At 45.4% G+C, this 21888-nt stretch overlaps 1 protein-coding gene across 1 annotated transcript; it reads right to left on the minus strand.

The window, feature by feature from the left end:
- Positions 1-1466: 1466 nt before the first annotated feature.
- KDELR2 (KDEL endoplasmic reticulum protein retention receptor 2) lies at positions 1467-20085 on the minus strand. Its single transcript, XM_081965725.1, has 5 exons — positions 19880-20085; positions 9717-9817; positions 7588-7746; positions 6236-6488; positions 1467-2718 (listed from the first exon to the last, which is right to left on the minus strand). Exons 1-5 carry the CDS (start codon positions 19968-19970, stop codon positions 2684-2686), a joined length of 639 nt encoding a protein of 212 aa, XP_081821851.1. The 5' UTR covers positions 19971-20085; the 3' UTR covers positions 1467-2683.
- Between the last annotated feature and the right edge of the window lie 1803 nt (positions 20086-21888).

The following is a 21888-nucleotide window of genomic DNA, read 5'->3' on the forward strand; positions in this document are numbered from 1 at the left end:
AGTCTCCACGTTAGGAATGCACGAGTTGGGGGGGGGGGGGTGTTCAGGCTGGGCAGCCTCCTTTTGCAAAGGGGTTGGACTACAATCCCCATCAGTTCCAGGAAAGGGCTTGCGGAGTTGCTCGTTGTTAAGGTGAGGGGTGGACTCGGTTCCCCGGGGAACTGCATTGAGAACCCGGCAGTGTAGTGGGAGTAGCGCTTGATGCGATCCTCTTGGGAAGCAAAATGATGCTCTTTAACACGCATCCCAAACTTTTGCATGATTTTTTTCCCCCTCCAAGGCATTGGAAATAAAATTAGGACGGTGTTGTGCAAACTTGGGGATTTTAAGGGGTGCAGACTTCAACTCCCACAAACCCCAACTGAAGAAGAGTTCAAGAGTTTGAAGCTTACACTTAACTTTGCAAAGTTTTGGAGTGGGGGTAATTTAGGGCATAGGTATTTCCTGGCCAAAACAGCCCATTGAGGGCAGTTTTCCTGTGATTCGGCCAAATAAAATATTTTCATTTGTGTAGTTTATCCAAGGGAAGGAGTTTTTTCTTAGTTCTAGGGGAAAATGTGGCTCGAATATAGCTCTTCAGATGAAGGGAGGGGAGGGAAGGGGGGAAATCAGGGATGAGAATAAGTATTTCATACTTTGAAAGCCTTTGAAATCTTCCATCTGGGTGGCTTCACAATGTCCTGGTCCAACTTCTAAGAACTGACGCTACAGCAATATACGCAACCACAAAACCAAGTTGTAATCAACTCTGGATCGAAGCATCCCGATTCATACATCTCATTATTAGGGCTGCCCATTTTGTGCCTGGTGATGCTTTGCAGAAGCGAAGCTGATGGACCGATTGTGTGTGTCCATAACATATGAAGGGCCTTCTAAAGAGCTGGGTTTAGACGGGCACCAAACTCTAAACTCTATCTGGGCTTAGCAGACTTGATGGAAATATTTTGTTTGCCATCATTGATTCATTAAAGGCAGCAGTTTCTGAAAAGCTACGGCGATATTGGGATACAATCGTTAATTAAGATTCACTGATGCAGAATTAAATGCCGCAAGGATTTTAAAACGTCTTGTGGCTCGCCAGTGGCCAGCAGAGCTGGCAGCAGATTCGGACAGTGAGGAGGTTGGGGAGGAACATGGGCCAGTCCTGGTGGCTGGGGAAGGCACGGATGAGGGCTCTGTGTCAGAGGCAGAGAGGGGACCGAGGCCGTCTGGCAGTTCTCGGCTTATTTTAACGCATGCACTCAAAAGGCCGATTGGGCTTATTATCCGGGGAGGTCTTATTTTGGGGGAAACAGATATGTCTATTCTGCAGATAATAAAAATAGGAAGCTGCCTTTATTGTCCAACGGAAGATGTAACCGAGCCCCAATTTTGAATCCTTCCAAGTGACAGCAAATTCACGGACAGCAACTGCATCCTGGGAGGGGGGGGGAAGAGGGCATTGTTTGAGACCACCACAATGGAGAACCACTTCATAAAATGTTTATTGAGGATGGTAACACAGGATAAATCATGCAACAGAGTTCAGTTAAAAAAAAAAAAAGAAAGAAAGAAAGCTAGAGAACGATTCAGGAACAAGTCTATAAAAGGAACAATTGATCGTCCAAAACAACTGGCACGTTCTAAAATTGCTGGAAAAGCTAAAGAAAGACGTTTTTACTTGTAAAAGGATTCTGTATTAAAAAAGGTAGGAGACACTGTTAAAAATTGCCACCTGTGGATAATTTCAGCCAGACAATGATCACAGGGGGGGTGGCGTGAACTCTGCTGTCAATAGAAAATGGTTTAGAAACACACACACACACACACACCCTCCAAAAATTGCGGAATAATTTTAGTCAGAATGGGGCACATGTAAACAGGAATGGCTGCTGCGAAACCATTACATTAGAAGGGAAAAAAACCAAAAATTGTGCATTGGCATCCAATAGTTTTAACTCATGTCTTCAGGTGAAGAGAAGTAGAAGGGAGTATTTATTAATAGATGCAACCTACGGGAGCATCATTTTTATGGTAAGGAAAAAACAAACGGAATAATTGAAGGTATTCATGAAACCGTGACACCCTTTTCCGCGAGCGTTTTCCGACAACGCTTTTTTGGATTTCAGCCTATGCACAAAACGCTCCGTGTTTGGAGGGCGAGGAACCAAAAGGAAAATAAATACAGTGGGAATGAAATTTGAAAACTAACAGGAAAGAGGGAGGGAGTTACCATCCGTCAATCAGCCCAAGCCTGTGCGCGCCCCCCCAAAAAATCATTCAGCAATTGACAGGAAATCTTTTGGAAAAAGAAGTGTGGGTTTTTTTTGCGCTGATTCCTGATCCCCAAGGTTCCCACCCACTCAAAAAGAAAGAAAGGGGGGGGGGGGAAAAAACCCTCGCTGTGTTTTTGGAACTACTCCAATTTGAAACTACACGCTGAATTAAATCCACACGGTATTAAGTTTCTCTCGTGTAAAAAATCTTTATACATAGTAATAAAAAAAGAGAGGGAAGGGGGGGGGGAGGCAAGATGCATCCAACAGAAGTCATTTGGTTCTCTGGACCTACAGAGCCCGCCCACCCCCCGCGCGGGGGTCTCTCTGCAAGGAGAGGGCGAGAGGCCATCTGTTCAAGCATCTTCAACCTCTTGACGGTCGGGATTGTTCTCTCTGCGCATCCAGGATGGAACATCCTTGGCACTTTAGGCTGGCAAACTCAGCTTCTTCCCTTTGAGTACTGGGGGGGGGGGGCGGGGGGAAAGGAAAAACAAGGTCAGTTCAACAGAGATATACAAACTTTCCCCCAACCCAACGGGTTGCGTAACACAACAGCTGGAGAAGTTCTCTTGCACAATTACTCCTTGACTTGCAATGGGAATTCTCTTGTAGTCCCCGACTTACGACAGGGGAATTCTCTTCTACTGGTAATCCTTGATTTTATAACCAGGGAATTATTTTCTGTAGGTGTTCCTCAACTTACAACAGGAGAATTCTCTCATGCAGTTGGGTCCCCGATTTACAAACAGAGGAATTCTTCTATAGGTAGTCCTCCTCTTACGACAGGGAAATTCTCTTGTGGAAGTTGTCCTTGACTTAGGACAAGGGAATTCTTTTCTGTGAGTAGTCTTCAAGTTATGCCGTAATTATGCTCGGAATTACAGGCATAAGCCATGTCCAGTCAACAAGCATGACTGACCAAATTTTACAACTTTTTTTTTTTGTAGCAGTCAGTAAGCAAATGCTGCAATCCTTTTCTCAGCCCACTGCCGCTTGTTAAGCGAGAACTATCTGTATTTTCATTGCAAGCAAACACAATAAGACAAGGAGAGGAACCAGAAGAAAATGGAAAGGATATGTAGTGGATAACTGAATACAAATTACAGGTCACCCTTGCTTAGGAGCCACAAACTGAATTCCATGAGTAAATCTTGAACCAACCGCTCTCTCAAAGCCTTGCTTATGAACTGGGAGAATTCTGTTGAATTCTGTGTATTTTTCGGAGTATAAGACGCACCACTTTCCCCCCTAAAAGTCGGTGAAAATTTAGGTGAGTCTTATAAACCAAATACGGAAGTTTTTGGCCTCCCATTTTCACCCTCCCCAGCCCCCAGAAGCACTCTGCAGGCCAAAAAACAGGCATGTTTTGGCGGAAATGGGCCTGTTTTTGGCAAAAATGGGTCGTGGGGAGCGCTGCAGATTGCTTCTGGGGGCCAGGGAGGGTAAAAATGTGACACACGGAGGCCAAAACTATTTTGTTCTTATTTTACTCCTGTAAATTTAGGTGTGTCATATAGTCTGAAAAATATGGTACATGTATTGAAAGCAAGGCCCACCAAAAATCAAATCTACTTTATTCATCTGAATTTCTTCAGCTCTCTAAAACTGGCCAAACTTGGGGTGTCAGGAACTCAATCTCAATTTTTGTTTGGGACGGAAGCTATTATTTCATCAAGCAAACAGTCTTAAGGTGCTGAATTTCCTTCCCTTTTTAAATACGCCCGTGGATGATTGGTATATTTGGCGGAATTAAATACGTACGGGAATGGCAAACGAAGCCATCCAACTGGGAGAACTGGTTCTATTATCTATTTTGTATACAGGAAGGCATTCACTGCAACCTCAACAGTTGCAAAAGGAGCCATTTTAGGCTTAGTGTTGTTGGCAACAGATTCGGACAGTGAAGAGGTTGGAGAGGAACCTGGGCCAGTCCTGGAGTCTGGGGAAGGCTCTGAGGAGGGCTCTGTGTCGGAGGCAGAGAGGGGGACAGAGCCATATGCCAGTTATCAGCTGCCTTCAGAGTCGGACATCAGTGAGGCAGAAGAACAGCTGGAACCTATTCCCAGTGTGTGCATGCACAGAGTTGCCAGACGAAGGGAAAAGCTAAAGAACAGGGGTCGACTTGGGAGTAAGGCCACAGGTAGACAATGAATGGCCCCTCCCAGAGGAAATAAAAGAGGAGCGAAAGGGGAGTGGAGTTTGCAGGGGACAATTAGTTCAATTCATTAGGGGGAAGATCTGTTCCTGACTTCTTGCCAAGGAATTGCTGCTACAGCATGGCATTTGAAGGATATCAGCCTGGCAGCTCTCCAAGCCTGATAAAGGTCTGTAGTTGTGAAATCTCATGAAAGAATGTTGGCCCGGATTTTGCTGGAGAGGAATTCCCTTTAATCGAAATAAAAAAGGTTTTATCGGGACGAGGAGTCGGCTTCGTGCTCTTGGGAAGCCTAAGTCAGAACACTTAGGCCCTTCCAAAAAATTATTGTACCCACTTCACCCCTTTCTCTAGGAAACAAACAGGTACCTGAGATCAGAAGTCTGGAAATTCTGCGGCTGAAACGTATTTTAAAAATACATTGAGGGAAACCTTCCATGGAGATTCTCATGGTCATGGTTGTCCCAAAGGTACTTTTTTTCAAGAGGCAACTGGACTTTTTGGTTTTTTTCTTTGAAGACGTCTCGCTTCTCCGAGCTGAAGAAGCTTCTTGGATGAGAAGCAAAACGTCTTCAGAGAAAAAAAAACCAGAAAGTCCAGTTGCCTCTTGAAATCAAAAGCACCTTTGGGACATGGAGGGAGACAGGAAAATATTCAAATTACCTAGAATATTAAACTTATGGAGCTGTATCTCCCAGTCTAATCCTAGATCCTCCCAATCCTAACAACCTGTAGGATGACAAAGTGGAAGTAGGGTGACCAGCCCAATGTCAGCAAATGTCCACCCGTTTCCAAGCTACTTTAATGCAAACCTAGCGTGCATAAAAAATGCATCGCATCAAAAATCTAGACTTGCTTGTGGGTAAACGTGTTTGCGTGCACGCAAGAACCCAAACAAGGGGAAATTTGCTCTTCAAACTATCTTCCAACATTTCTCCCAACTGCATTTATTGATTTGTGGTTAACGTGGACTTTTTAAAAAATTGCAGCCCTCACAAACAGTCTTTTGTCGTAGAAAGACTGAATTCTATAAAGTTGTAGAGAGATACAGGAGACGTTGGGGGGGGGGGGGGGGTTGATTGCATTTGAAAACGAGATCGAGAAAAGACTGGACCGGTGTTTGCCAACTTTACAATGGGTGGATTTCAATTCCCAGAATCCTCCAGCCAGCTGAATTCTTGGAGTTGAAGTCCACCCGTCTTAAAAGTTGCCAAAGTTGAAAAATACCTGTCTACACCCATTCTTGCTTTGATGACGTTTGAGTGTGACTCATATGGAAACTTACTGGAGGGATGAGCCGTCGTGGCGCAGTGGTTAGAGTGCAGTACTACAGGCTACATCTGCTGCCCGCAATTCGACAGTTCAAATCTCGCAAGGCTCAAGGTTGACTCAGTCTTCCAGGATGGGTAAAATGAGGACCCGGATTGTTATGGGCAAGATGGCTGACCCTGTAAACCGCTTAGAGAGGGCTGGAAAGCACTGTGAAGTGGCCTATAAGTCTAAGCACTCTTGCTATCTAGACTTCCCTTTTCCACCATGGTGCCCTCTAGGTGAGCTGGACTATCATTCCCAGCATCTGCAGCCACGGGGAATGATGTGAGCTGGAGCCCAGCCCAGCCCCAAGTTATCAAATTGAGGAAAGAGGCTACATATTACGTCATAATGCAGTGCTTCTGAACCTTAAAAGACTTTAGGTTGAGTTGACTTCAACTCCCAGAATTCCCCAACCCAGTGGGGAATTCTGGGAGTTGAAGTCCACTCATCTTAAAGTTGTTAAGGTTCAGAAACGCCATCCCAATACGTGTTGCTGTGGGTCTCTTACCTTTTGTAACGTACAAATAGAAGAAGTCGCAGTACAGAATGGTCTGCACCACCCCAGCCACCACGGCTATGAGGTCAAAGAATCCCTCAAAATAGTAACGCCAAATCCAGTTGATAAGGTACAAGGCACGGTAGAGGCCCAGGAAGAAGAGATAGTGGGTAGTGATGGTCTCCGCTTCCCCCGTTTTACTGATCATAAAAAGCTGGGGAAGAATCGCCACGGACTCCAAGTAGATGGAGAAGGTCCACAAGATCTGAAACCATGAAAGACAGGCATTTCAATCATACGTTCCTCCAGAATTGGGTAAGCCTAATGTAATAAAAAGAAGGAGTGGGATGAGATAATACTGTATCCCAGGGGCTGCCACAAAGAAGAGGGAGTCAAGCTATTCTCCAAAGCACCTGAAGGCAGGACAAGAAGCGATGGGTGGAAACTGATCCCACCAGGATCAGTTGCAACCTGGAATTAAGGAGAAGCTTCCTGATGGTTAGAACAATGAATCAGTGGAAGAGGAAAAGTTAAAGTTGCCATGCTTGGAGACCCCCGAGTTAGAATACAACATGCATCTACACCAGGTCAGCAACCTAAAACACTCAAAGACCCACAGAGGTCCTAACCGGAAGCCCCACGTTCAATTCTGGAGCTGACCAGAAGTCTGGTTCCCCCCCCACCACCATAGAGTCTCCTCCTAGAGCGGTGTCCTTTTTGCTCTGCCTACTGGAAGTTGGTTTCCCCACCATAGAGTCTCCTAGCGTGGCGTCCTTTTTCCTCTACCTGTCCTAACCAAAAGCCCTATCAATTGGGGCGCCGACCGGCGACAGGGAGCCGCAGCAGAGGGATGAAAGAGCCACATGCGGCTCCAGAGCTGCAGGTTGCTGACCCCCGGCCTACACCATGGTGCCTTTTTAAAGTGTTTAAATTGTAGATCTTGTTCAGTCCTCCAGATGGCACCAAATGCTTCTTGAGTGAGAGACAGAGACACACACAGAGAAAGAGAGAGAGACAAACAGACAGACAGACAGAGACACAGAGAGACAAACAGACAGACAGAGAGAGAGAACGAAAGACAAACTCGCTTTCTCAATATTTGTTTAAGGACACGAGCATCTGAGTGACTAAAGCTGCAATCCCTGTATGTAGGTGGGGGAGGAAGTTCTCTTGAATTCAGTCAAACCGTAGCGCTCAAATGAGGAAGTGCACTACCCTAACTGAAGCTCGGCTGAATTCGGAGAGAAAGACCGGCGAAAGTCTCCCTTCCCTGGTGTATGTGTGCGTGCGTGCACATTTAGAGATTAACCAGTGTATTCTTGCATTGGTGATCAACGCAAAGACCGCCCGCGTTCTGAGCTTACCTCCAGAGGGGAGAAATCATGATTGACCAGGAAAGACAGTCCGCCCACGGGGACCACAAGAAACTCCACCCTGAAGGTATCGTGATTCCCGTCGTAGGTGGCCTTGAATTTCATGTAGACCAGGTAGACAGTGGCGTAGGCGCAAGCAACGTAGATCAGCTGGAAGGGAGAGATCCAGAGGGGTTACCCAGGTTGATCACCGGGAGGAAGGACAAACATTTTACGTGTGGGGGGAAAGGAACTTTTGTGGATTGTTTTGATGGAGGCGCCTTCCCCTCGGTATGCTCAGCAACAAGACAACAGTTTTTAATCTCCTCTGAACTCTGACCGCGAGTTCCCCAACGAGACAGGGAGCTCAAACTCTTCGGAGATAAATGGATCAACAATTCACAGATAAGCGCCCGTTTCCGCAGTCAAATGCTATCAGCTTGATCCAGGACCTCAACCTGTTTGATCGCGGCCTCTCTGCAACCTTAGGCATTTGAACATCATTCCCTGAACAAAAGGTAAAGGTATATAACCTTCTGGTCGGCAAACTCAGCATCTTAGCCCACTTCAAATATATTACAATGATTAAAAATAAACATTTGAAACATTAAAAAAAAGGTCATTTAGTATTACGGATTCTGTGATGCAGAAATTACTTTTCACACACTTCATCCTCCCAGTTTTGGGGCACGAGGGGGGGGGGAGGCGCACTCCCCTCGACCACCGCGCATGTGTATGTGTGCATATATAAGTGTACTTTGGACACACAAGGAATTTGTCTTCAGTGCATAAGCTCTCCATATGTATGTATTTGTGTTACAACCCCTGGTATGCCCAAATATGGGAGGGAGCTCACTACTCCCCCTTTCTGTCCTTCGGCTCATTAGAGAAGACCATCCAGGCAGAAAACCATATTTTTATTTTTAATGTTGCCTTTGCTACGTTTGTGTTGTATTTGTGCTGATAAATAAATAAAGGGAGACTAGTATAGATCTATTTCAAGCTTAGATAAGGAGGAGAGCCTGTGGCTTAGTGGCTAATACATCTGCCTAATATGTAATACAGCCCAGGTTCAAATCCCAGTAAGGGTGTGGCTAGCTGATGAGAGCTAAATAGCTTGAAATAGATCTATACTAGTCTCCCTTTATTTATTTATCAGCACAAATACAACACACACACACATATATAGAATTCTTCATTCTTTATTGGGCAAGTGTGATTTGGACACACAAGGAATTTGTCTTCGGTGCATAAGCTCTCCATATATATATTGTGTGTCCAAATCACACTTGCCCAATAAAGAATGAAGAATTCTATCTTGCCTCCAAAGAAAAGTTAGAGATTGACGGAGATCTTTCAAACTGAGGCTTATGCTGTTGATAGCAAAATATACCCATGGTGAAAATAAGATTGGCGTAACTTTGAAGGGGCAATAGAAGATATTGTTTATGTATTAAGAAAAAAATAATCATAAAGATGAAAATGGAAGAGAATAATTTGGCAGAAAGTGAAAACGAAACTATGAAATAAAAAGGACTATGTAAATGAGAGGATGTAAAAGAAAAGACCCCGGACAACTCTTTGTTCCTATAATATGCATAATTTGTATTAAAAAAATAAAAAAAACTTTAAAAAAAAAACACTGGGTTGGGGGAGAGGGAGAGAGCAAGATTTAATTTCCTTTCTTGGATGTTCTTCTCTTGTTTTTCAACGCCTTAACAGATTTAACAGATTAACAGAGTTGGAAGGGACCTTGTAGGTCATCTAGTCCAACCGCCTTCTTAGTTGTTTCATTCCAGGCAAAGGTTTAAAAATGAGGGACAAGTTTTGCAAATGCCAAGATAGCATCAATAAGTGAAATTTGTTATACGGTTTCCCAGGTAATGGAGACTCTAATTTAAATAATAGTAGTAGTACTTTATTGTCACTGCACCTTGTACAATGAAATTAAATATCTTTGTTGTCCCCACCTCACCCCCCCCCCCAAACTGGACTTTCCTGAGTGTTTGTTTTCCTTAAAAACGTTCCGCTTCTCATCCAAGAAGCTTCTTCAGTTCTGAACGGTCACTAAAAGAAACTGCTGTAAGTCGAGAACTTCCTACAACGGCTTGTAGGCCCCTTACTTATTTGGTATACTCTACCTTCATAGAAGTGTTATAAAGTGAAATGAACGAAGTGAAGAGGTCCAAGTATCGAGTGGTGAACACCAATGCAAACAGGAGCTGACTTTTCCCAGATATACCTACAGCAAATTAGAAAGAAAAAAAAGAGGAAAGTCTTTAAAAACCAAAACTGTGCTACTTATCTTTGTCCTAAACACTTTGTGAGTTCGATCCTAGGTAGAGGCAGGTATTTCTCTCTCTCTGGGCACAATGAGCATATTATCTGCTGAACAAAACTCCACATTGGCAACAGGAAGGGCATCCGGCCAGCTCCATTTAGTTGCCCAAGACTTCACCCTGCAAGGGATTATGGGGTTGTTGTTAATCTTTGTCCTAAAGACTTGAATTAAGGGTAAAGGTTCCCATATATGCTAGTCGTTCCCGACTCTAGGGGGCGGTGCTCATCTCCGTTTCAAAGCCGAAGAGCCAGCGCTGTCTGAAGACGTCTCCGTGGTCATGTGGCCGGCATGACTCAACGCTGAAGGCGCACGAAACGCTGTTCTCTTCCCACCAATGGTGGTTCCTATGTTTCTACTTGCACCTTAAACACTCAAAGAGCCATTTAGACCCATTTCCCACAAAAAAAGAAAACACCGGGAACCACAAAACTCTTCATTACCAAACTAGACGATAACATGTAGCACTGATGATGTTACCTAGTTTGGTAATGAAAGGTCTGCAAGGAAATAACCAAGCTCAGAGCGCATATAAATCCAATAAATCCAAATCCAATCCAACCAAGGACCCCACAGTCCTCCTCCTCCTCCTCCTCCTCCCCTCTGCAAACCCTGCTCCCTTCTTCTAGCACTGATGATGTTACCTAGTTGGGTAGTGAAACGTCTGCAAGGAAAGAACCGACCTCAGAGAGCACCAAGGACCCCTCAGTTCAACCTTGGGGTACAAATATTCTCCTCTGTTCCTTTTTCAATTGAGTTAGATTTAGGGACTCTTAAGGCTTACGATGCACTCAAAAGTCTCAAAAGCACCATCTTCGCAACACAGTCGCCTCCATCTTTTTACTCCAAGCGAATCAGAATTGCTAAGCTGGCTTCGCCCCAAACTCTTAAATCTGGACCACAATTGGCTCTTTTTCCTCATCTCGTAATGTGCAGGCAGCACACGGATCTGGCTCGCCGTAAACTGATGTGAAAGGGCTGGACCACCAAAGCCAGAAACCACCAAATATCAAAGGCCACCGAGGCCAAAGGCTATCGTGTTACACAAGCCACATCGTTCGGTGTCCCAAAAGTAACGAAACCTTGCTATGGGTAGATAAATAATCGATCGTGATAACAAAGTACACATATGCATTGGTTTGATAAGAGAAAATTTGGTATAAATTCTAAATGGTGATCATGAAAGGAAGTTTAGAAACTTTGTTATGTATAAAAGCTTATAATGTTAAAAAAAAATTAAGTTAAAGACAGACCAAAACAAATAAAAATGAAATGATGACGGATGTTGTTAAATGAATGATTGATAATGATCACAATGTAATATTTGTATTGACATGACAAAAGGGAAACTGGATATAAATTGTAAACAGTGACTAAGAAAGGAGGTCTGGAAACTTTATTAAACAAATTAGTTTTTTTTTAATTTAGAAAGTGTCATATGTTGCTGGATGATATTGAGACTAGATAACGGGATGCCATCATGTGGTTTTGCATTAAATGTTGGAATATTTTATATAAAGGGACGTAAAAAACAATCATAGTCATATGAAGATGGAGGTAGGATGATAGTAATATATATATAAATATATTTGATTTAAAACATATAACTTGATATGAATTGGAGGCGATGACTGTGGAAGTGATGCACAGAAGCTCTTTGTAACCAATTGACACACTCTTTATAATTTGGAATGGAAGATAGTTTTGGGGTGTTTGTTATGTTTTGTCTGTTTGGGTTTATTCAAAAAGAAAAAAGTTATTTAAACAAAAAACCTTGCTATGGGAGTTTCACCGATTGCCTACTTAGCCCAGGGTACACCACAGCCTTTCGGGACACCAGTGCAGTTTTAGATTGGGCTTTCTATGTCTGTCAAGGGCTTAGGCCAGGGGTCGGCAATCTTAAACACTGAAAGAGCCACAAAGGTCTTAACTGGAAGCCCAGCCCACCCCCCGGTTCAATTCTGGAGCCGGTTCCCCCACTGGATAGAGTTATACTTATAAACAAATAAAGAAAGGATTCTATTCTATGTGCCCACTGAGAGATGATGGGAGAGCGCTCTGGATTTGCAAGAGAAAATATGGTTTTTGTGTACGCAAGGGCATTAATGTCACATCTGTCGGCTGTTTCTCGAAGAAGCAGTTCCTGGTCACTTGCAAGGCACGCGGGATTTTTAACTGAATTGAATTGAACTCTTTATTGGCATTGGGGGGTGGAAAACACTGTCCTTGTGTCTGGCTGCCTTGGTGTGCAGTGCCCTCCAGCGCCGTTTGGAGGGTCGAAGTTGAAACCATTCCTGTCCAGGATGTGAGGGGGGTCTGTAGATATTTTCGCAGCCCTCCTTTAAGGAGGTGTTGCCAGCTGGGTGCTGCGCACATTCACACTCGTACTCTAAATCACCTTGACTCCAGATGCCTTCACAGCTCCCACTTGATAAGCGAGGTGTTTAAACAGACACACACACACACACCCTTCCCCCCCCCCCGACTACCACATGGGAGTTCGAGGATCGCAATTCTGCAAAAGCAACACCTTCCTGCCAGAAAAGCAGGTGTTGACTGCAATACATGCCCCATTAACTGAACATAATGTGGGCTCACATGCTCCATTGATCAGAGCTGCCGGGCGCACAGCCTTCCTGTCAACAGACCGTCCAAAACCGTAAATGCTGCGTATTTCAGCAAACGACCGGACTTTCTGTATTGTCAAACCGCCTTTTTGTTATGTGCTGGAGAAGATTTAGGACTAGTCGTCGATTCTACGTCTATCTGTGTGCAGGTAGCCCTCGACTTACGGCCACAATTGAGCTCAACACTCCTGTTGTGTTAAGAGAGACGGTTGTTAAGTCAGCAATGCTCCATTTTACCACCTGGCTTGCCCCAGTCGCTAAGTGAAGCACTGCAGTTGTTAAATTAGTAACCCAGTCGTTAAGTGAGCCTTCCCCATTGACTTTGCTTGTCAGGAGGTCACAAGAGGGGATCACATGACCCCGGGACGCTGCGACCATCGTAAATGTGAGTTAGGGATGCTGCAATGGTCATACGTCACTTTTTTTTTAATGCCGTTGTAACTTCGAATGGCCACTAAATGAACTGTTATAAGTCGAAGACTACCTTTCCGTGACAGTCTTCCCACCCAGCAGCAGCCACTTAACTGCCGGATGGGATGGGATGGGGAGATTTCCGATGCTCCCTGCCAGATTCCCATAAGGAAAGTCATTGGGGAAGCCAGCGGGAAGTCGGAACTTGTCTTTGGGGAATGTTTCAGTGTAGGTAAGGAGATACTTCTGAAATGATGACTCAGTGGGGCATAGATCTGTCTACCTACTTTTCTAACATTAAAAAAACAAATCCTAAGTAAAGATAAACACTCCCTCGGGTCAAATTCAGCTCCTAGCAACTCGATGGGGGGGGGGGGGGGACGGGACATTTGAGACACGGTTTATATTTGTGATTTGCAACAAGAGCTATTTGGCGTCTGTCTTCCTCCCGGATGTGCTTTTTTGACCTCTCTGTTTACTCTACAACCTGAGATGTCACAGTTGTCTCCCGTGGAAATACTAATCATGACCCACCCTACTTCGCTTTTTCAAGGTCCAATCTGCCTAGATCACACCCATGGGTGTGCTACATGCGCCACAGATGCTCACCCTAACATTTTGCTAAAGCTCTCTAGGTGCTTTGCAACTTAAAACAAGAGCATGATACTAAAAAGAAAAAAAGAAAGGAAGAAAAGGGAGGGAGAGAAAGGGAAGGTAAATACACCATGGCAACTAGAGGTAGTCCTCAACTTACAACAGTTCATTTAGTGACGGTTTGAAGTTAGAATGGCACCGAAAAAAGTGACTTAGGACCAATTTCATTTTGAGCATGAGCTTGGCGCAAAATGTTGGGTTTCCTAGTCTTTGACTTAGGTTCCAAGGAGGATGGACTTCAACTCCCAGAATTCCCCAGCCAGCATGGGGGATTGAAGCATGTGGGAGTTGAAATCCACCCATCTTAAAAGTTGCTATGGGGGTGAGAAACATGGATTGAGAGATGGATGGACGTAGCCACTAAATGGCGATAGTATTGCTTTAAGTAGGGATTTAAAACAATGGCTGAACAAAGTTTAATGCGATGTGAAAAGTATGATTGCCTGTAAAAGGTGCTCCCTTGAAGTCTCTCATTATATATTTGTATTTTTTTTAAAAAAAAAACAAGGCAGTAGATTAAAGAATAGGTCACTAGGATGATTGATGTCCATTATCTTTTTCTTCTTCTTCAAGCACTTTCATGTGGGTCAGAACTGGGCAATCAGCTCTCTCATCCCTCTAGTTATGTTTCTTGAAAAGTTAATGTTTTAGATTAAAAAGCCTGCATAAATAAGATCAAAAGTCTTCATGCAATTTGTTTTTCCCCCTTTAGCTACTCTTGAATGTCTGTGTGTATTTCGACTAGCGCCAATTTGCTTTAAGGTAACTATAAATGGCTATGTTAAAGGAATACAATTAGCTTCAGTGTAGCTAATTCACAAGCCAAAGAATGGAAGCCTTTGAACTCTGGTGCTGGAGAAGACTCCTGCATTGAGTCCCTTGGACTGCAAGGCCATCCAACCGGTCAGTCCTAAGAGGAGATCAACCCTGACTGCTCTTTAGAAGGCCAGATCCTGAAGAGGAAACTCAAAGACTTTGGCCACCTCATGAGAAGGAAGAAGGACACCCTGGAGAAGAGCCTCATGCTAGGAAAGATGGAGGGCAGAAGAAGAAGGGGACGGCAGAGAATGAGGTGGCTGGATGGAGTCACTGAAGCAGTCGGCGTGAGCTTCAATGGACTCCAGAGGATGGTGGAGGACAGGAAAGCCCTGGAGGAACATTGTCCATGGGGTCGCGATGGGTCAGACACAACTTTGCAACTAACAACAACAACTAATTCACATTTCATCCTCATGCCTCCAAATGGCAATGTTGCATTTTAAGGTATTCCGAGAAGAGCAGCAAACAGAAAAAAACAAGAGTCATAATTTTCTACTTCCCAAATGCTTCCACGAATTTTGATTTCCAAAGATACTTGCATCATCATTGATAAAAAGAAACAAGCTTAAGTCTGGGCAAATCATTCAACAAAGCCCAAGATTTTTCTCCAATAAGCTCCTTCCAATTCAACTACTACAATTCCCATTCGCCCCTATTCATCCTAGCTAAGAATCATGGGCTCTGAAGTCTCTCCCCCCCCCCGCCTCCCTGGGCTGTTGCTTGTGGTAGCTTCCTTCGCAGAAATAATTTTCTGCACTGGGGGGGGGGGGGTTTGTTGGTGTTTCTCCCCATGGATAAGAGGATGACAAGGCCCAGATTAGATTTGCTCTCGCTGTTTTAATACTTGATGACACACAAAAAACCACGATTTACACAACATAGGAAAAAAAATAGAGAGAGAACAGCAAGCGGACAACAACACAGCTATTGTTAAAATGGGATGGCTTCTGATTTGTAAAGAGAGGTTAGCCTTCTCTTAAATCTCAGCTGTCCCCAGGCTGCAGAAAAACTCAAGGCATCTGTAAAAAGGTAAAGGTTCCCACTGCAGATATGTGCTACTCGTTCCCGACTCTAGGGGGTGGTGCTCATCTCCGTTTCAAAGCCAAAGAACCAGCGCTGTCCGAAGACGTCTCCGTGGTCATGTGGCTGGCATGACTAAACGCCGAAGGCGCACGGAATGCTGTTCCCTAACCACCAAAGGTGGTTCCTATTTTTCTACTTGCATCTTTTACATGCTTTCGAACTGCTAGGTTGGCAGAAGCTGGGACAAGTCACGGGAGCTCACTCCATTAAGCAGCGCTAGGGATTCGAACTGCCAAACCTTTCTAATCGACAAGCTCAGTGTCTTAGCCACTGAGCCTAGCCTTCCCTTAAATCAATCAATATCTATTCGTGTGTGTGTGTGTGTGTGTGTGTGTGTGTGTGTGTGTGTGTGTGTGTGTGTAAAAATTCAAGGCATCGGACAGGAGTCCTATTTCTGAATGGGCCTTTCTCCTATAAGGCCACACGTGGCTGTTTCAGGGCCTGCCCCCTAATCCACAATAATTCAAGTTCCGGTTTTTTCCACCCCCCTTTTTTTTAAAAAAAAAAACCCTCTTCCAATAAAATGCCAAGGAATAAAATGCTTTGATTTGTTTCAGCCACGCGTGGCATTTCATTCTCCTTAACCTCACTCTTCACAAAGTGCTGAGCTTGCTTGCCAGGGGTCAAAGGGGCCATTTGCAGACAGGACTTGGAGTCCTTGGAGACACCAAACACAGCTCAATGTCAAGGCTTGGATGAAAATTAAACAAACAAGCCGACAAAAGCGCTTAAAAGTTCAGTAAGTTGGGTTTTCAAAATAACCCAAAAGGCATGAAACATGCTTAAATGCTCGTGCAGGGAGGGGAGAGGCTTTCATAAAATGAAACCGAAGGAATTCCCAGGCTATTTCCGATTATCAGCAGCAAAAAGGATAAAGGTTCCCCCTCGCACATATGTGCTATTCGTTCCTAACTCTAGGGGGCGGTGCTCATCTCCGTTTCAAGGCCGAAGAGCCAGCGCTGTCCGAAGACATCTCTGTGGTCATGTGGCCGGCGTGACTCAACCCCGAAGGCGCACGGAACGCTGTGACCTTCCCACCAAAGGTGGTTCCTATTTTTCTACCTGCATTTTTTCACGTGCTTTTGAACTGCTAGGTTGGAAGAAGCTGGGGCAAGTCACGGGAGCTCACTCCGTAGGGATTCAAACTGCCGAACTTTCTGATCGACAAGCTGAGCGTCTTAGCCACTGCCTCCCTTTATCAGCAGTGAACTTACTCTCAAAATAAGATAACCGGGGAGGAAAGTGGCGTTGGGTTTATTTGGGGAAACGACTCACAAGCACCCGTCTCTTTCCCCAGTCGGGTTTTTGCTTTTCTGCGGAGAGAGGTTCAAGCGAAGAATGCCTCTTTTCCCAGGCCCTGCTGTTCACCACACCTTCTCCCAGCTGCCACGTCAGACTAACCCAGCCCTTCCAACAGAAAGCCTGTTTTTTTTTTCAACCTTGGATTCAAGCTTGCTTCCAATTTCCAACAGCAGTTGGCAGGGCAAGCAAAAAGCCTCCGTTGTCAGGAGCAGGATTTAACTCCTTCACGGGCAAAAGAAAGCCAAGGGAAGGAAGGCCTCCTCCGGGAAATTCAGGGCCCCCCCGGGAGATTTCGGGCCTGACAGTCAGCCGGAAAGCGGGAGCGTTCTGCCCTTGCAAACAGAGAACGCCGCTAAAAGGAGGATGGGTGGGGTCCAACATCACGCACAACTCTTGAACTTCTGCTTGGCTTTTTTTTCCCCCTCCCTAAATCCATTCATTACATTTTGGCACCTTGGTTCCATAAAGAATAAAAGGCACGTGTAGCCCTGAAAAGACTGGTTTTATTTATCCGATTTCAGGGTAAAACAAAGCAACATGGGGATATAATTCTGCCGGAGATGAACTTCGTCCTTCTATGCAAAAAGTACGATTCAGGTGGAACATATCCCTGCCCCATTAAAACAACCTTTTAATCTACAAAGGTTATTTCCCTGCCCTTCTTATTTCCAAGTGCTTTTCGGGTAAAACTTTTAGGATATTTTTAATAGCCCGCCTAGATTTTTGACCCCTTTCCGAGTCCCTGGATTTCAATCATCTTCCATTTCAATTATAAGAGTCCATGGGAGCTCTGCATTTGCGATACAGAGCAACGCCGTGGAAGAAATTAAAAAAGCAGTAATATTTCTCTTCCCAGTTAATTCCCACGAGATCTTCCTACATCGGTTTTTCCTTTGTAATACCCGAGGGAAAAAGTCCCTGTGGATTTTCCACTCGGTAATAAGTTGACAGCTCTCTGCCGTTAAAAATGTGATGCAGACAAACTGCAGAAATATCTTTAAGGGTGTTTCTAGATTGACCTATATTTTTCCTCTGTGCTGGTTTTTTTACGTTCAGGGTCCTAACAAATTCCCTGGTTCCCAATATGGCATAGATTTTAAGAGAAAGACTTCTTCAGCCTTCAAAATAAAGAGACACAATATAGTGACAGGAATATCCCCATCCCATTTTCTACAAGACACTGAATCTTTAGAACTGACAATTCACACGGACTCCAATTCTCACACGAATTCTGGGAGAGATGCTTAAACTGGGAAAAGTCTAAGATTATTTTAAAAGCATACTGGGATTTTGAATCTCTCTTCCTAATGTTAACTGGGAATCTTTTTCCCCTTTAGCACCCTGTAAAATATCCACTTTTTTTTTTGCAACATTGCAACTTCTCCCTCTTCTAATGCAATACTCCTCATCGTTTGCAAGCACAAGAGACCCCCCCCCATTAGCTATGTAAGATGCATCTCAAGAGACCGAGTAATGACTTTACTGAAGGCAGGAGCCCACCCACCCTGGATTGTCACAAACAGGGAAATTAAGCCAATGTACCATTTGCCCTGCTTTCACCCTAACCCACCCACTGCATGCAAACTCAACTGACCCAACCAGGGACAATTATAGAGGCATCTCCCCCACCTCAATTCTACATTCCTTAAGTTAGGTTTTTTTCCCAACCTTGGCTGCTTGAAGTCCACCCAACTTCAAGCGGTCATGGCTATAAAACACCGCCTTAGTTGCTCTTTTCCAGAATGCAAAGTCCAGCTGGGGACAAGAGGAATTATTCAAGCATGGGGGGGGGAGGGGAAATCTCCCAACAATCCCTCCCAGGAGAGAGACACCCTCCCCCCAACACATGGACAGCTCTCCACCCCCAATGAAATTTCTTCTCCCTCCAACCCCACGTTACAGGGAGGGGAGGGGAGTCCTCGGGCGCCCCACCTGAAATCAGTCTTCCCCCCACGTGGAAGATGCAAGCAACGGGATTCTAACCCCCCCCCCAAAAAAAACCTCTCAACCCTACAAGGGATCAATCAATCAGAACAGAGCTGGAAGGGACCTTGGAGGAGATTCTATCTATCTATCTATCTATCTATCTATCTATCTATCTATCTATCTATCTATCTATCTATCTATCTATCTATCATCTATCTATCTATGATCCCAGAAGTGTCAGGGACCCCACCCACCCCAAAAAACAAGCACCGGGTCCCTTCTGAATAACCCCACATACATATGGGGGACAGCAGGAGGAATGTTTCTCCAGCACCCCCCCCCAAGATTGAGGGGGAACCTAACCCTAAGGCGAGAACCCCCCATAACACTCCCATCCCCAACAAACCCAACCTGCAGCCGGGAAAGTGGGGGAGACCCTCTCCCAATCCTTCTCAAAGCCCCCAAAGGAAGAGCATTCCCCCATTTCCTCTAAACGACCACCTCCCACCTTTTCCCAACCCCCTCCTCTCCTCTAAACGACCCCCTCCCACCTCTAAAGGCCCTCTCCCAGCTTTTCCCAACTCTTCCCCCAGGTGGGGGACCACCCACAACACCCACACCCCTCTAAAGGCCCTCCCAGCCCCCCTCATCTCCTCTAAGCGACCCCTCCCACCTTTTCCCAAGCCGCCCCAGGTGAGGGACCACCATCCCCACTCCCTCCCCTCTTAAACGACCCCCTCCCAGTTCTTCCCAACCTCCCAGGGAGCCCTCCCCCCACTTCTTCCCCTCTCCTCTAAACGATCCCCTCCCACCTCTAAAGGCCCACCTCCCAGCCCTTCCCACCCCCCTCCTCTAAAGACCCTCTCCCACTTTTTCCCAAGCCGCCCCAGGTGGGGGACCAACACCCCCACTCCCTCCTCTCTTAAACGACCCCCTCCCAGGCCTTCCCAACACCCCCCCAGGGAGGAACACCCCCCCATTTCTTCTCCTCTCCTCTAAACGACCCCCCCTCAAAAGGGGGCGGGGGTCGACCTCCCGAGAGCCCCAGCAGGCTCCCTGGGCCCAACGGGGACACCCAGGGACCCCTCCACCACCACCACATATCCCCTCCCGGGGCCACGACGCCCCCCCCCCCGCCACGCACCGGCGCACGAGCGGGTCTTCCAGATCTTCAGCAGCAGGATGATGATGGCCGCCAAGTGGGAGAGGTCCCCGGTGAGGCGGAAGATGTTCATGGCGGCGTCGGAGGGAAAGGAACCGGGGACCGAGGCGGCGAAGATGGCGAGCGCGCAGCGGGCACCGAGCGACGTGGCCCGGGGACGTGGCCAGAGACAGCCAGCGCGGGCGCGGGGCACGCCGGGAAAAAAAAGCGCGCCCCGCCCACTCCGCCCCGCCTCCCGGGGCGTGGGAAAAAGAGGCGGCCACGCCCACGCTCCCACCCAACCCACCCCACCTGCCGCCGTCCGGACGCATGCGCGGAGACGGCGACGGCGGCCGTTGACCTCAGCCAACCGCTTTCTCTCGCCTCCTTTGCTTCCACTACCTCTGCTGCGCGTGCGCAATGACTTGGCTTTGGGCAGGCTGGCTCTGCGCAGGCGCGTCGACGGCCGACTCAAGCAACCATTTCTCGTCTTTTTTTTAAATCCTACAGTCGGCTGCGCATGCGCTTCTGCCGCCAGCTGCTGTCTGAAGTCACACGTGGCGCCCACTCTGTCTTCCTATCTACGTATTATTTCATTCATCCATTCATCCATTCATCTAACTCTCTCTCTCTCTCTCTCTCTGTCTTTTTATGTATCATCTGTCTGTATTTCTCTCTGTTTAAGGACTGTGTTAAATGTTATTTTCTGTTCTGGCCGCACATAAAGTTGTTTTAATATGGGTCAAGAAGACCCAATGGGTCATTCATTTGGTATATAGGCCAAGGTACCCCTCTCCCACCCACCAATCCAATGGGATGCGAGCCAGATCTTCTACCTCTGCTGCTCCGCAAAATGCAGAGATGCTCGTTGTTTGTTTGTTTTTCAAAAAAGTTTATTTTATTTTATTTATGTTATGTAATTTTTAAAAATTCTTTTGTGAACAAAGTGTTGTCCGGATTTCCCCCTTTAACATTTCCACAAAACACATAATTCATTCTACGTTATATTTCCATTATTTCCAAATTTTAGCCATTTTACTTGGCTTCTCATATTTTCCAGATTTTTCACTTTTTATTGCATATATAAACAATGTCACTTTTCCCTTCTCTTTAAAAAATAAATCAAAGTTGTCATTTCCTTCCCATCCATTTTCTATAAGCAACGTGTGTCTTCAAATGCAATGATAACAATTATATAATTATTTTTACATAATATAATAAGCATTTAACATAATTACTTTACACATTTAAAAGTATTAATGTAGCTCACAGGCATCCTAATTGAATACATATTCTATTAGTCTCCTTTTGGTATGTCTTATATCTTATATCTTTCCTTCTGAATTTTTTCTATCGTTTTTTGATAGGTTGTTTGGATATCTCCCCCCCAAATTTCTCTTTTCCATCTCACATTATTTCTCACATTGTAGGGTATACAATGGAATCTCCCATATCTGGCCATTGTGTCAAGCTATTCGAATCTTGCTCACGTAAATATCTCCCTAAGATGCTTTGGCAGTTGTAACTTCAAATAGCTGTCTACTTGAAAAGTAGGTTTGTATTTGCTGAGCCATTTCAAGTTACCCATCTTACTAAGGATAGCTACCGTATCTTTTAGAGTATAAGACGCACCGGAGTATAAGATGCACCAAGGTTTTGAAGAGGCAATTTTTTTAAAAGTCGGTAGGTAGGTAGAGGGATATAGAGGGAGAGAAAGACAGAGAAATTCAGTAGGTAAGTAGGGAGAGAGAGAGCATTTAGGTAGGTAGGCAGGTAGATAAAGTGGGGGAGAGAGAGAGAAATAGAGAGATAGAATGATAGAGAAATACAGTAGGTAGGTAGGGAGAGAGAGTGTGTGTAGGTAGGTAGGTAGGTAGGTAGAGGGATAAGAGAGAGAGAGAAATACAGTAGGTAGGTAGTGTGTGAGAGAGAGAAATACAGTAGGTAGGTAGGGAGAGAGAGTAGGTAGGTAGGTAGGTAGGTAGGTAGGTAGGTAGACGTTTCCAGGTGTA

The sequence above is a fragment of the Natrix helvetica genome (assembly GCF_964273705.1).
Source record: "Natrix helvetica genome assembly, chromosome: 13".
Classification (NCBI taxonomy): Eukaryota; Metazoa; Chordata; class Lepidosauria; order Squamata; family Natricidae; genus Natrix; species Natrix helvetica.

Excerpts from the sequence above, each read along its gene's own strand:
- KDELR2 (XM_081965725.1), bottom strand. The coding sequence starts at position 19,970 with ATGAACATCTTCCGCCTCACCGGGGACCTCTCCCACTTGGCGGCCATC. Across the intron at positions 9,818-19,879 it reads GAAGACCCGCTCGTGCGCCG|GTATATCTGGGAAAAGTCAG; the intron begins GTGCGTGGCGGG and ends AATTTGCTGTAG. Across the intron at positions 6,489-7,587 it reads ATGATTTCTCCCCTCTGGAG|ATCTTGTGGACCTTCTCCAT; the intron begins GTAAGCTCAGAA and ends TCATGGTTTCAG.